General features: G+C 37.3%; 1 protein-coding gene across 2 annotated transcripts in view; it reads right to left on the bottom strand.

Annotated features, from left to right (window-relative positions):
• Positions 1 to 13694, bottom strand: part of sv2ca (synaptic vesicle glycoprotein 2Ca) — a 34119-nt gene that overhangs the window by 9521 nt on the left and 10904 nt on the right. For both annotated transcript variants that reach the window (XM_044110888.1, XM_044110889.1), the window contains exons 3-6: positions 9281 to 9461; positions 8032 to 8183; positions 802 to 935; positions 315 to 404 (exon numbers count right to left, since the gene is read on the bottom strand). In XM_044110888.1, coding sequence (XP_043966823.1) covers positions 315 to 404; positions 802 to 935; positions 8032 to 8183; positions 9281 to 9461 — 557 coding nt within the window. The remainder of the gene's footprint in view (positions 1 to 314; positions 405 to 801; positions 936 to 8031; positions 8184 to 9280; positions 9462 to 13694) is intronic.

Raw genomic sequence — 13694 nt, 5'->3', positions numbered from 1 at the left:
ATTACGTAGTATACTTTCTTCTTTCCATGTGACTCAATGTGAAATATCAGTGAAGTCAAAAATAGGCATATGCAGTGCAGAATTAATTCAAGAAAACTTGTCTTGACTAAGCAGCTTTCCCAAAGTGCAGCCCATGCAGCAAATAAGTCTGAATGACAAGAAACGGCTCTTAGACCCCGTCGTAATTCAGACATGATCCTGCCTAGTGAAAGAATCCAAACCTGTCCCTGTGGTGGCAGAAAATAAGCCGCTTTGCTTCCTTAAGCATAGGAAAACCCAGCCGAGACTGTGAAACATCCGTAGCAAACACTCACAGTGAAGACTTTCTCCGGCTGCCCACGTGCTCGCATGTTGGTGTCGTGGATCTGCTTGAGGATCATCCAGCCCTCGTCGTGCTTCCCAACCTGTCAGGAAGGAGAGAGGAACGAGTGACAGCAAAGACGAGACACATTTATCGGACGCGTCTTCCACCAACCACTTAACATCGGCAATTGCTGTACATGAAGTCGGTCCGTTGATGAGTCAGTGGTGATTCACGACAGAGGTGACTAACTTCGCTTCACAGGATAATGATCCACCAGCAGCACAACCAGCTGTTAGAAATCTCGATGCTTTTGTTTTCCAAACATGCAGAAAGCCAGTTGTGCATGACTCACACTGTTTTAGTCTGGTCAAATCCATAAATTTATAAAAATCCATACTCTTTAAACAGTTGTGGACAACATTTTTGTAGAAATGACTAACAAAGTACAAGCAGCTGAGAAATAATAGGTTTCTAGTTATCCAGAAAGGGCTCGTTACCTCCAGGTAGTATCTGGGGCTTTCTGGCATGAAGGTAAGAGCCACCACAGCACACACACACGGCAGGGCGCAAACGACGACAAAAACCCTCCAGCTGTGAAACTGGTATGCTGACCCCATGCTGAAGCTCCAACCTGCAGTTTGTAGGAAACAGTCATTTTCAAAATCAGTTTATTTACAAAAATCTCATCGAGTCTTATCAATAAAGAACCACAGCTTCCCTCAGTGGGCAGCAGCGCCAAACAGAAAAGAAATTTTAAAAAAAACACACAAGGTACCAAGGGATCTTTCTGTCACATATTTAGAATATGGGAAGCAATTAATTTGCCATAGAAAGTTTTCTAGATATTTTGGTCAGCCTAAAACAGGTAAACATAAATTACTCAAATAAAGATGTTTAAAATATTTATATTTAGGTTATTGGCAGATTCTTTTATTCAAAGCAACTAACAATGCAGTTAGGATCAAAGCTAACAGTGGGCTACTTGGAAAGAAGATCCTGGCAAAGGTGAGGGGAGTTTGTATGTATGGAGATGACAAAACAATTTTGAATATTTACTATGTGCTGAAACCAAGTGCTACCTAAATACCATCTCACATACAAGAGTCAATCTAATTCTCAGAAAAGAAATGACTTGAAATAAAAATGACATTTACATGATAGCTCTCTGACTAAGCACATATATGGGAACACTCAGAGATGAATGAGTCTGCAGGGTAAGCAGAGAAAAAGTAAAAAATAAAAAATAAAAACCCACAGGGACGGGTTAAATTGAATGTGTAGGAATAGAATTGAGTGTTTTCTGCTGAGTTAAATCTTGTTGCACCTGATCTCAGCCCACAGGCAGTCTCTCAGACTCATTAATCATTGCAACATGCAGGGGGAAAAGCACACACACTGGTGCGTGTAAATGTGTGGGTATACACTCTAACAGAGAATACCAGAACTGAAATAAATAAGATGGATAACCGCATAGAGATTATACTGACACACCATAATGCCATGTCAACTCTCCACCTACGAAAACACAAATAGATGTATATGCGAGTCATAAATAAAAGACATATTTTTATGTCTATTGTGCAAATCATTTTACAAAATGTTGGATATTTCATGAAACCATTTTACATTTGCAGCTTTTCCAGTTTAGTAACAATTTGGAGCTTTGCAAGTGCAACAAACAAAGTAATGCCCTTAAGTTTGTGCATATGCTGCCTTGACACACATTTTTAGTGGCGTTTTCTACACTGAAACCCATTTTATCCATGGATTTGAAAATGTGTGAGTAGGTTTAAAAGCAGCCAGGAGAAACTTGAACATGAACATGAACAGTCTGCCACATGCTGACTTTTGTGAGTGCTCTTCGTGACTTCACTTTTTTTTCTTTTTTTTTATTACACAGGATGCAGAAAAATCGGGGCCCCACATGCTCGTCGTGACCTCCCACGTCTCTCCACAGATCGTGGCTCATGGAGATACAGCTCCAAAGGGAATGCGGCACCATTATCCATCAAAAGGCGTAGGAGGGGAGCCACAGGGTAGGGAGGGGGTTAATGCTAATGGTTCTGCCAGAAAACGGCTGTTTGGAAATAATCCCACAGTGTGTTAAAATCCAGCTCTGATAGCAGCTAAAAACCACTGTTATCAAGGTAAAAACAAAACGGCTTGCAAAGGTAAAAAAAAAAAAAAAAAGACATTAGCATGTTATACTCGTTTAACAGTTTGATAGTATTTTTTGTACTCAAACTACGGGGTAATGTACACTAATTTTCATTTAAGTGTGCATTATTGCCTCATTCCCTACAACACATCAAATAGCATGAGCAAGTTTTTATCCAAGAGTTTTTTGATGAATGTGCTGACAGTTTAAAATAAAAACTTTTCTCACAGATTCTGTTCACATAGAAATAAAAATAAACACCCTGTCTAAAGGAGATGCAAGATAAGTTCTTATAGAGGTACTTCTCAATAAATGAGTTGTGTTTTGATGATATTTTTGAAAACAACAACCTTTAAGCAGGTTTTAGACACACCTGCTTTAAAGTCAAACATTAAGCCCACATTTCCATATTAGATCATCATTTTAATTGGTCTGATGAAACATTCTAACCTTTAATATTGTTTTTTGTTAGCTATATGTGGAAAATCACCTCAAAAACTGCAATAAAGGCTTGAAAACAACAATCAATATAATATATTGTGTTTCTGAATTAACTTATTGAAATAAATGAAAATTTCAATGAGATTTAATTTTATTGTGATGCACTTGTAGCACATTTAAGTTGATATTAGCACTGAATGTACAGTACAGACCAAACGTTTGGACACACTTTCTAATTGAATTCAATTAAAAGGTGTCCAAACTTTTGGTCTGTACTGTATTTGTATCGCCAGCGCATCAATGAAATGCAACGCATAGTTAAATTTACCAGGCAGGCAGTAATCAGCCAAGAAAGTCATTGTTACTTTGGAAAAAAGCTGCGGTACTCGATGTGTAACCTACTAATCTGAACCAGAAGAAAGAGAAGCTGAAAGAGAACCATAAAAGTTGTGTTTACAGTTTTTTGTATGCAAGGAGATGCTCGGCTCAGACTTAACCAATAACTAACATGTGCATAATACCATGAACGCACAACCTTCATGGTGAAAAATGGGGGTGGCAGCATCATACTGAAGGGACGGATATTTTCAGGTATAGTACCAGCAAAATATTTTTCTACAAGACAGAATCCACTGATTTTCTGTTTTCTGTACGACCTGCTAATTTTGACTTAAGCCAGTTCTGATTTTATTTTTATTTACTATAACGTAATCAGATTCATTTGTGCCATTTTTATCAAAGAACATAGTAAAAAAAAAAAAAAACCTTGACTGTAAAAAGAAATGTGCAGCAGTATCCTGAGGGAGAGGTAGTACATCTGAATTGAAAATAAAATACTACAACTACAAAAAATATCTATTTTTGTAAATCTTGCACCAAAACCATGCAGGCAAAACCAATTTTTGACTGGATCAGCAGAATTTCACACTCAGCATTTTAAGCTCTTTGATATTTATATCTGAAGGGATTAAGATAGAGAAACAGATTCAGCTATCTCCGGAAATATAGTACAACTTCCTGCCAGCGAGGGACAGTGTTCCCTTCATACTACTGGAAATCTCATTATAGAAATTAGGCACATGATTGTCTGAGGATGTCCGAGTCTCAGGCTGAGATGAATAGCTGAATTAAATATGAACAGATAGATGGGCAGATGGATCCATTCTTTACAGTCTCAAGTTTAAATCTATACGCTTAATGGGGTGTTTTTACAAAATTAGTTATATGTAGGACTGGATTTATGTAATTTATAGACATGCAAAAAGTTCCTTTGTTGTATTCGGGATTTGTTGAAACCTCGTCTTTTTGGGCCCTGATGTCTAGGAAGAAAAAAATTGGCACTTGGGAATATCTGCTTAATGTCTGAGGTTCAAATACATGTAAAGCATAAATATCTTAAACTTGTTTCATATCATGGTTCCCAAAAAACACAATCATGAATACCCCTTTTGTGGATCCTTTTCATACCCGAGGATCGCAGGTTGTGTAAATATTCATGTCGCATTCCTGTGATTGGTGGACCAAAGAGGCATGGCTTACAGTTTACAGCTTTCACCACCAGACGATTTCCGCCAGGCTTAAGTCCTACGCTGATATTCCCGTCCACGTATTTCATTCAGCGCATTAAATACAAGCAAAATTGTGTTCTGCACTATCCTGAGCATGTAATTATCTTAACTGGTCCCCTTAATACTGATCTGAGTTATTTAAAATTAAGCTTTTAGTGATAATAGTTTCTGTGTGATCCTGCTTAATAAAGTTTTTTAATTAAGTCACCCAATTCCACTCAGATTGTAGCTCAAACTTAACCAAATATCAGGTAAAACAATCTGCACACCTTCCTATCTGCTGAGCGTCTTCTCGATTTCTCTTTTTCTTTGCTCTTATGTGAGGTCAAACTGTTTTCATCGCCTCAACAGGTGATCCAACCTTTGCCATCCGATTTGAGCAGTGTGGTGTCAAGAGAGAATAAGATATAATGCTAAATAAATTCCAATGCAATGTTTTTCATAACATGTTTGCTCGAATATATTTCCAATAGCTGATGAGGTTCTTTATGTGCAATTAAAAATAAAGCCAAATTAAGCCTGGCATTAAATCTTGTCATGCTAGCTACTAGACAGTTTCTCAATATAGAGGTTATATTACACTCAAATATTATATATATATATACACACACATATATATATATATATATATATATATATACACACACATATATATATATATATATATATAGCATATATTGATTAAGTGAGCATGGAAGCTCTCTAAGATGGTTTATCCATCCATGCATCCATCCATTATCTAACATGCTTATCCTTGCAGAGTCATGAAGGAGGCAGTCATGGTTTACACATTGCACCTCATTTTATCTGACATATCTTTCAAATTTGTTGCTTGAAAACATATCTATAGAATTCCTTGTAAAATATGTTGCTTCACTTTATTTGCCTTTAAGCTAGAGCCTGGATGAAGTGGGGGCGGGGTTACATTTTAAACACCTCCTTAAATTAGTGGTACAGACTGTAGTTTGTTCTTCAACTAACACAACAACAACAACAACAACAAAAAACTAAACTGCAAGTGCCGACTGACTTGTGTGCAGTTTTATACCTATCAGAATGTACATAGGTTCTTTAGAGACAATCTACGAAAGTACCCGAGGTAAGAATAAGAGCACAGTGAGGCAACTATTATCCTTATAATATGACAACAAAAGACCTGACAGCACAGTGACCCCCTAAAGACGTGTCAAGTTCTGGTTTTAGAGGGCTATCGTACTAACTCTATATCAGTGAGCTTCTGCCCATCCTGATGAAAGAATCTGTAGCAGAGCCAGGCAGTAGCATGTAATAAAACAAGCCCTCAACTAAAACTGGTCCTCTCTCTCTCTCTGTGTGTGTGTGTGCGTGTCTTAACCCGACTGACCTCTTTCAGTGTCAGATTTTATTTCTTTCATTTTCCTAGAGAAAGACCTGTGTGTCTGCTGTACTCGTAAAATCTCACCCACTGCAACGTGTAGCAGCGCATGAGCACACAAATACCCACAACACACACACACACACACTGCGCTTCTTTCTGAATGACGTCACAGGTCGGCTAAAGCACGGGCTGGTCATAAATCACTTCTAGATGTAGCTTTGTCCTATTAGAGCAAGGAGAAAAATCTAATTATGCTTGATCAAGAAGAACACTCTGCAGAGACGGAGAGAGGAGTGGTAATAAAAGGAGGGATGGAGTTAGTCGGGGAGCTGTGGAGAGAACAAAGCAGGAGGAGATAGGATCCAGTAAAAGGAAGGAACAGCAGGTCTAAAACCAGGCAAGAAATAAAAACAGCACGTGGTGGAGGGAGATAGACAGGCATTTCCTAGTTAACTCTTAATGAGGTGACGTGCAACCGAAACTCTTTAATCCCTTCTTTCAACAGAATATTTGTTTTAGCTATTATTATTCTACTATTTAAATTCAACAAAATCCAGAACAGCATTTTTTAAATCATCCTGTCCTAGTGTGAAAACCATGCTCTACACAAAGAGATAATTGTAAAATCACCAGAAAATAACATCTGCCATCCTATTGAAACGTGATAGAGGGGATAATTCAGTGCAGAAAATGCAATTCAGTTTATTTCAAATTTAATTCAAACATTCTTTATTAATCCCAAAGGGAAATTTAATGTTGTTATAACCCAAATTATCCTACATTCTCCAAAGAGTTGTAGCTGTAGGAACTCCTGTTTTTGTCAGCACTGCAACAGACCTGAAGTTGAGGTTTTATTTGATCGTTTGAAATGTTAATCAGCTGCTCCTGAATGTAAAACAAACACCTTGCTGCCATGGCTACGCATCACAACAGCTGTCCAAAAGTGAAAATCCTTTCAATTATGCAACATCCAAAACAAGAAGAAATAATCATCAAAAAAACTGAAATGTTTTAGCAAGAAAAGAGCAAATGATAGCTTTTAAAAAGAATAAAGCAGAATGAAAGCAATAGAACAACCTCAATATGCTGCCACCTTGATTCAACATTAGCCCTATGCTTTCTAATCTAATAGGATAAAATTTAAAGATCTAAGAAACTTTTGGGATCACCTGAACCTTTGTTTGCGTGAAGAAATTCGTAAATCATATTATTCCCTTTAACTGGGAGAACAAAAAATGTTAAAAGGAGTATTAGAATGATCCTCATGTATTTCTTATCAGAGCTCTTTTGTCAAATTTTTGCAGTAGATTGTGTGTCTGGCATTGAAGTACAAAACACATTAACTAGTTTTATTGCCTTGCACTGCAATTAAAAATTTTTCCAGGATTGCACAGTTGAATTAAGTCACAGAAACATTTTGTTTATGTGAAGTAAAGAACACAAAGCAAAAAATAGTAATAATAACTTCCTTCAGAACTGAAAGAGGAATAAACGTGAAGTCAGTAACTGGCAGGACAGTGCGTTCTTTATCAATAAGCTTGTTTTCATTGCATCCTGAATTTTATGCTATCACAGCCCACTTTACATATTAAATTCTTCTTTCAAGGCTACATTTACACTTTTATAGCACAATATTCTCATTCTCTGTACTGCCACAATTTCCCATATTTTTAACAGTTGTCCAAGTTTAAAAAGATGATAAACATTGTTAAAGTGTTAACAGCAACCCTCCAGGGTTCAATGAAACATGGCCGTATTCTGAAATGACCTCACTTACATTTAAAACTGGAATCTCCAGACAACACCCCTGCAGCCTGTCTTCTAATAACCTCCACATATTTCACTCCTGACTCTCAACTTTCCCAGTTGGATGACACTGAGCGCTTCTAGGTGATTGATTCACACGGCAGAGAAAACAAACACCTCAAACTTTAATTATGGCGAGAGCAGGGGGAGATGGGTAACTGCAGTCAGACACTTAAGTTAAATTGTGTACTGTGACACTCAATCTGTAAAACAAAGCTTTTTGAAAGCATAACCGGCAGCATACTTCAGCTTTTATTTTATTTATTAGCTCTGGGTGCTTTCTACTATTAATGAGCTGATTGTCTTTAAAAGAAACTAAGAGAACCAATTTATTTTAAGCTATTTTTTTTTTAAATCTATGAGTGACTCTTTTATTTGGGTGGGCCTGTGAACTCACCGTAGTGCGGTATAATGGCCCAGGCCATGGCAGATGCATAGATCTCTCCAATCATCCAGAACATACACAACCAGCTGAGGTGTTCTCCTCTTTTCTCTCTGGACAACACCTCCGCAAAGAAAGAGAAAACAATGGGCACAGCACCTCCTATCCTGCAAGAATGAGAGAAAAATCCCTTTAGAAAGAACGACTTCGCACCAATCAGTATAAACTGTTGAACTTCCCTAAAATACCTAGATTTCCAATGCAGTTAGCACTCCTCTTTCATTTGTTTTTTAAGCATTAAAACATGGCAATAATGTTGTCATTACTAGGCTTATTTAAAAAAGTGCAACAAAATAAAGGGCATCATATGGTAATATAGACTCTGTGTCCATTTATCAATCCAAAGTACTGAAAATACTCAAGCTGTCTGAATACGTTCTATAACTCGATTAGCAACAAAAAAGTGAATAAATAGGTAGGTCCCCCATTGATTGCTTTGGTTAAGATTTAATGAAAAAATTAGGTTGTGTAGGGATATAGTGGTATATGTGATTGTCCTTATAATATGACTTAGATTGTCTCCTTTAATTTTTACAGATCTTTGCGTCAACAAATACAACACTTGCTTTATCTGTTTTATGATACGTTTATTTATATCATTCAAATTTGTCAGATTGCAAAGATCCTTTTAGGTGGTTTTGCTTTGTTTCGTGAAACTGTTTGGCCTGTTTTCATACAACATGGCAGAAAACAAGACTGAATATGAATTTGCATTCATTCAGAGACAGATCACCTTCTGGCCGCTGTTTCAATTACTCTGAGAGTCTCTGGAGAGAGTGATGTAGGTGCAATTACTGAATTAGCTCTGTAACGAACAGCAATATTGCCAAGATATTAAATCACAGTGTCTGATGTAAGTGCAAGACACACTTTACAGCTGGCTCGAACAATAAATAACAATTTTTTAAGATTAAAAAAAAAACATGATACACCAATAAATATTGAAGCAAAGTTTCATAGGATCAAAAATGATGAATAAAGTGAAAGTATAATCAAAGGAATCTTGCCGAATTTTTTTGAACGCAAGAATGAAGAAAAATTGGGAAGCCCACATTTAAAATCGTTTGTCTCACAAATTAAATCTGTGACTGACTGAAATCAGTGAGCTGCCAGTTGCCCCACTGACGTCGAAGCAGATTTCTTTAGTGTTGCCAACTTACCACTATATGAGATTGCGTCTTGACCTTGACATTATCAGACTTACCCGAAGCCAGCAACTATACGGCAGAGAAGGAAGAGTCCGTATCCCTGGACAAAAGATGACAGGAAGGCAAAGAAGCCATTCGTGGACATGCAAATGAGGAGACAATGTCTGCGGCCCACTTTGTCAGACATTCCTCCCCAGAAGAAAGCTCCAACCATCATCCCCAGGTACACAATGCTGCCTAGAAAAAGAACAAACAAAGCTGCTTTTTTATTTCCATTTACAAATTACACACTGTATATACTAACAGATTGGACTCTCTTATATTTGTTATTATAACATATCATGTATTCAATATATTATATTAAATATTCCAAAAATATTTTTGTTTTACAAAATTTTACTCATCTTACATTTTTTTACATTGCAACCACAAACGTCCTTTAGTTCTGTTTGGAAGACCAACAGAAGGTGAAAGTAAAATTATTATTCTTAGATTAATTTTTAGATTATTATGCAGAGAGGCTCCTATTATTGTAATCCAGAAAAGGATTTTATTTTTTTTTTCACTTAAACCTTCTTCCACATGTCACAAGTCTGGCGGCAAACTGCAAACAGGATTTCTAATAATTTTCTTTCACTACCATTTGCATCCTTTCAGCAGATTGTCCTCTCTCAATAGGTTTGAAGTTTTGCTATTCACAAATGTTCTCAAGCAAAACTCAGAGGCTGGGTTTAAATTAATCATAAGTGAACTGAAAAATGATGCATCTTGAGGAATATTGATTGAACAATATTTTATTTAACAAAATGTTGCTAATTTTAAGGCCTGTGAATACTTTTCCAAGGTATTGAATTGGAGTTACGATTGTTTCTACCACTAACCCATTTCTGCAAAGCTTTTTTTTTTTGTTTAAGCAATAAAAATGTGTTCAGAAACACACAGAAAAAAGTGCTGATGTGTGTATCTTCTTATGTGACAACAAATACAGAACAAAGAGGACAAAAAAAAAAACTAATTTTGAATGATAAAAAGACAAATGTAAACCACAATCCAGGTTAGTTTAACAAAAGAGCCCTCAGCTCTCTTTTATCTTGGTCATCACTGACAAGATCAATGCTCCAACAAAACAGCATTGATTTCTTTCAGTGATCATCATGAATTTGCCCCGAGGAGAAAAGGCCATAGTGCTGCTTCGGTTGCTACTGTGTGTGATTTTGTGCTGCTAAGAGCAACACCAGCTGCATTTCTCTCTATTTTAGATGCTTCAATTTCAGAAAGAAACATTATATTTTAGAAATGAACATTAACATGCATGTACCTTCGTTAACATTCATCCATCTTCAAGAGATCTGATTTGGACAATTTTCTTTTCACTGCAGTTGATTTATAAGCAACTGCCATACTTATAAATCCATCGCAGTTGATAGATTTTACTCAGACATGAAGGCACTTAGTTTGTGCCATTGCAGTGTATTAAGGAGAAAGAAGCACTGACTTTCAGTCTTCGTTCATGCAGGTGTATTCTCTGCTGCAGTAAAACCTTTTTGACAGCTTTACTGCAGATCTTTTAGCTGAGCTGGCTGAAAAATGTGACGTCTTTCTAGTTGCCCATTAGAAGTCCACATAAATTCAGTTTCAAATACAACAGGCCTCTTCAGTAGATGCACCAGGTTTGTATGAGATAAAAAAAAAAAATCATATATTTACCATATATAACATTCAGTGAACATTTTAGGGAGGTAAAGAGTAAACCAAAAAAAAGGATCTATTTCCTACTTTTAGACTCCTGACAGTCCCCCAAACAGTGGAGCTGTAAGTACATTGCTCACAAGACACTCAATTGCGTAATGAATTTATTGATGTTCTGTCCCAGTCGAACTCCACAGTATCTTTCAGCATGTTGTCAGCAGGCCTGGCACCGACTAAGAGGAGGCTACTGCACTGTAGTGAAATATAATCCAAAAATAGCACAGACATCCTCTAACACAATTCAATTTGTGTTCTATGAGACTCCTGCAAAGATGTTATGGACCATTTCCCCCTGAATTTCCACTAGACCTTCGGAGGCTGTATATTTTTCCTATATGTAGATAATAACTTAATCTATATTCACTTGTAGTAACTGTTCATTTTACTAGGTGAACTGAGCGACTCTTTAAGTCATTTTGAAGACAAGTGTTTGGTAAACAAGTAATCATACCAAATTCACCTCAAAACTGGCTTCGATGAGTTTACATTAAATAAATGGAGAAACCTTTGTAAAGGAAATTAACCAATTCAACCGGCTCTAACTGAAGAGACATTTAATCAAACATCGCTGCAGTTCATTGCTGCATCTGTTTGAGGATGTGAGCTGAATCTGTGTGGATTAGAAAAAATTCCTAATACAATGAGCACTTGGGAACAAATGATTATGTATTGTTTTCTCAGTTCAACCTCAAAAACGTACCAGAACCCCAAATTAACACAACATTCATGTTTGGGGTTGACTGCATGCAGTCAGAAGTCACCTGACACAGTTTGTGAATTTTAGTTGCTGTCTTTTTCAAGGAGACAAGCTTATAGATTAAAGCTGGATATTTCAATATCTCTGCATTGATGAAGCTGCTCCTAAGATACACACCTGACTTTATAGGTGGAGACCCGTATGGTCTGTCAGAGCCTGGAGACTTCTCAGGCAGAAGCAAAAGATTCACATCCACGACAGAAGGGTGAGGGCAGACCCTCGCTCGTTGCTTTCTGCCCTGACACCAAGGAGCCCTCCAAGAAGAAAGAGCACCGCGCTGCATTCACGACCTCCTCTATGATTTCATGCTTTGATGCTCTTCACTCGTAGCACCACAAACTGTTTCAGCACCACACAAAAACAGCCATCCTGTTTTATTCATATAACATTGTACGTTGTACGCCCTGAGGCATCGCCTTGGTACCTGTATTTGTCACTCTTTCTGTTTTATGTTCCATTCGTACACGTTCTCTTTCATCCAGTTTGTTTTTTACTTATTTCTCTTGTCTCTACACAGTTTACACTCCTCTGACCTCCACTCTGTTTTAGAGTATTTGCTTTAGCTTCCTCTCTGCTTTTTGCACCATCGGCGGCTCCTTTATGCTGAGCAGCATGTAATCATATTTGTGCTACATCGTGCCACTTTGATGGGATTCATCCCTTCTGCCTCCTGCCAGTTTTGTTTCAGTAAAGGAAAACTGAAGTGTTCAGCCAGTCACTGCAGAGGGCTCCAGACGCAAATACAGGCATGATTAAAACTGAGAAAAATATGGCAGTTTGACAGAGACAGAAACCCATTATAAGGTTTTGCAGAAAGGCTTTGTTTATTTTGTCGTCCTGTGAAAGTTTGTTATACCACCTAAAGATTGTACTTCTTTAATTCAGCCATAAAACAATTACATCTAATTAGCTTAGTTTTGTGATGATGTGGCTCAGACGAGACTTAGGTCTCGGGACTGAAATATTATGAAAAAAGATTTATTTAGTGGTGCTGAACCACCTGTGATCTTGTGCTCTAAGGCCCACAGGATCAAAGATGCACTCTTTGACTGTCTATACGGGAAAGTCCCAGCAAGAAGCAATTTTACTGTAACCATTTATCAACTCATGAAGATCAACACAAATCACTTGAATTGCATGATCGCTTGTCTTCCCAATTTTGAAGAGTGGCTTGCAAAAATGGCCTCAAGTGTCATGTCATAGTTTTGCCCCAAGAAAAAAGACATGTAATGAATACTACTGAAATTCGCAAAACTCTGCTCAACTTTAAAAATAAACTAAAGTATAATTCTTTCAGTTAGATTTATTCTAAAGGTTTTTTTAAGGGAAGCAAAATTGCACCACTGGAGATTTTGGGGAAAAAAAATTAAAGAATTTATTTTCTAACCTAGAGTAATTTTTTCATCAAATAAATATATTCAGATTAAAGGTCAGAATTTAAAAAAATATATACATATATTTTTTTATGTGAAATGATGCAGATATAGTAAAATGGGAATTTATTTTTAAGGATTTTCACACTCTCAGAGTTGCCACAAAATCTGTCCAGGAGGCTTGTTGCAGAGGGTGCTGGAGACATCAGCTTTCTTCTTTAAAATACCACACTAAGTCCCGTCACATACACCCTCTCTATGCCCAGCCCTCCAACACCCTGAAGATGAAAAAAAAAAAATGTCTTTGACTTTAATGCAACACACATGCACACACAATCCAGAGCTAGCTGCACTATTCAAACAGCCTAATCTCTGCAGCGATGTTGGGATCTTACTGCAGTTTAGCCATGCTCAGCTGCACCAGGGCCACACAGCGCCACACATTCAACCGTCAGCCTTCACACTGGGACGAAAAGTGAAAAATAGTACGAGTGCTGTTGCAGTGGAGCCAAAGAGAGAAGTTAGAGTACAAAAGTGTACACGAGGTCAGCCGACACTAGACACAGATGAAAAGAAAGAAAAGCAGTCAAG

Source organism: Gambusia affinis, linkage group LG03 (assembly GCF_019740435.1).
Source record: "Gambusia affinis linkage group LG03, SWU_Gaff_1.0, whole genome shotgun sequence".
Classification (NCBI taxonomy): domain Eukaryota; kingdom Metazoa; phylum Chordata; class Actinopteri; order Cyprinodontiformes; family Poeciliidae; genus Gambusia; species Gambusia affinis.
The sequence above is the reverse complement of the archived record's forward strand: the minus strand, read 5'-3'. Positions and strand labels throughout refer to the sequence as shown.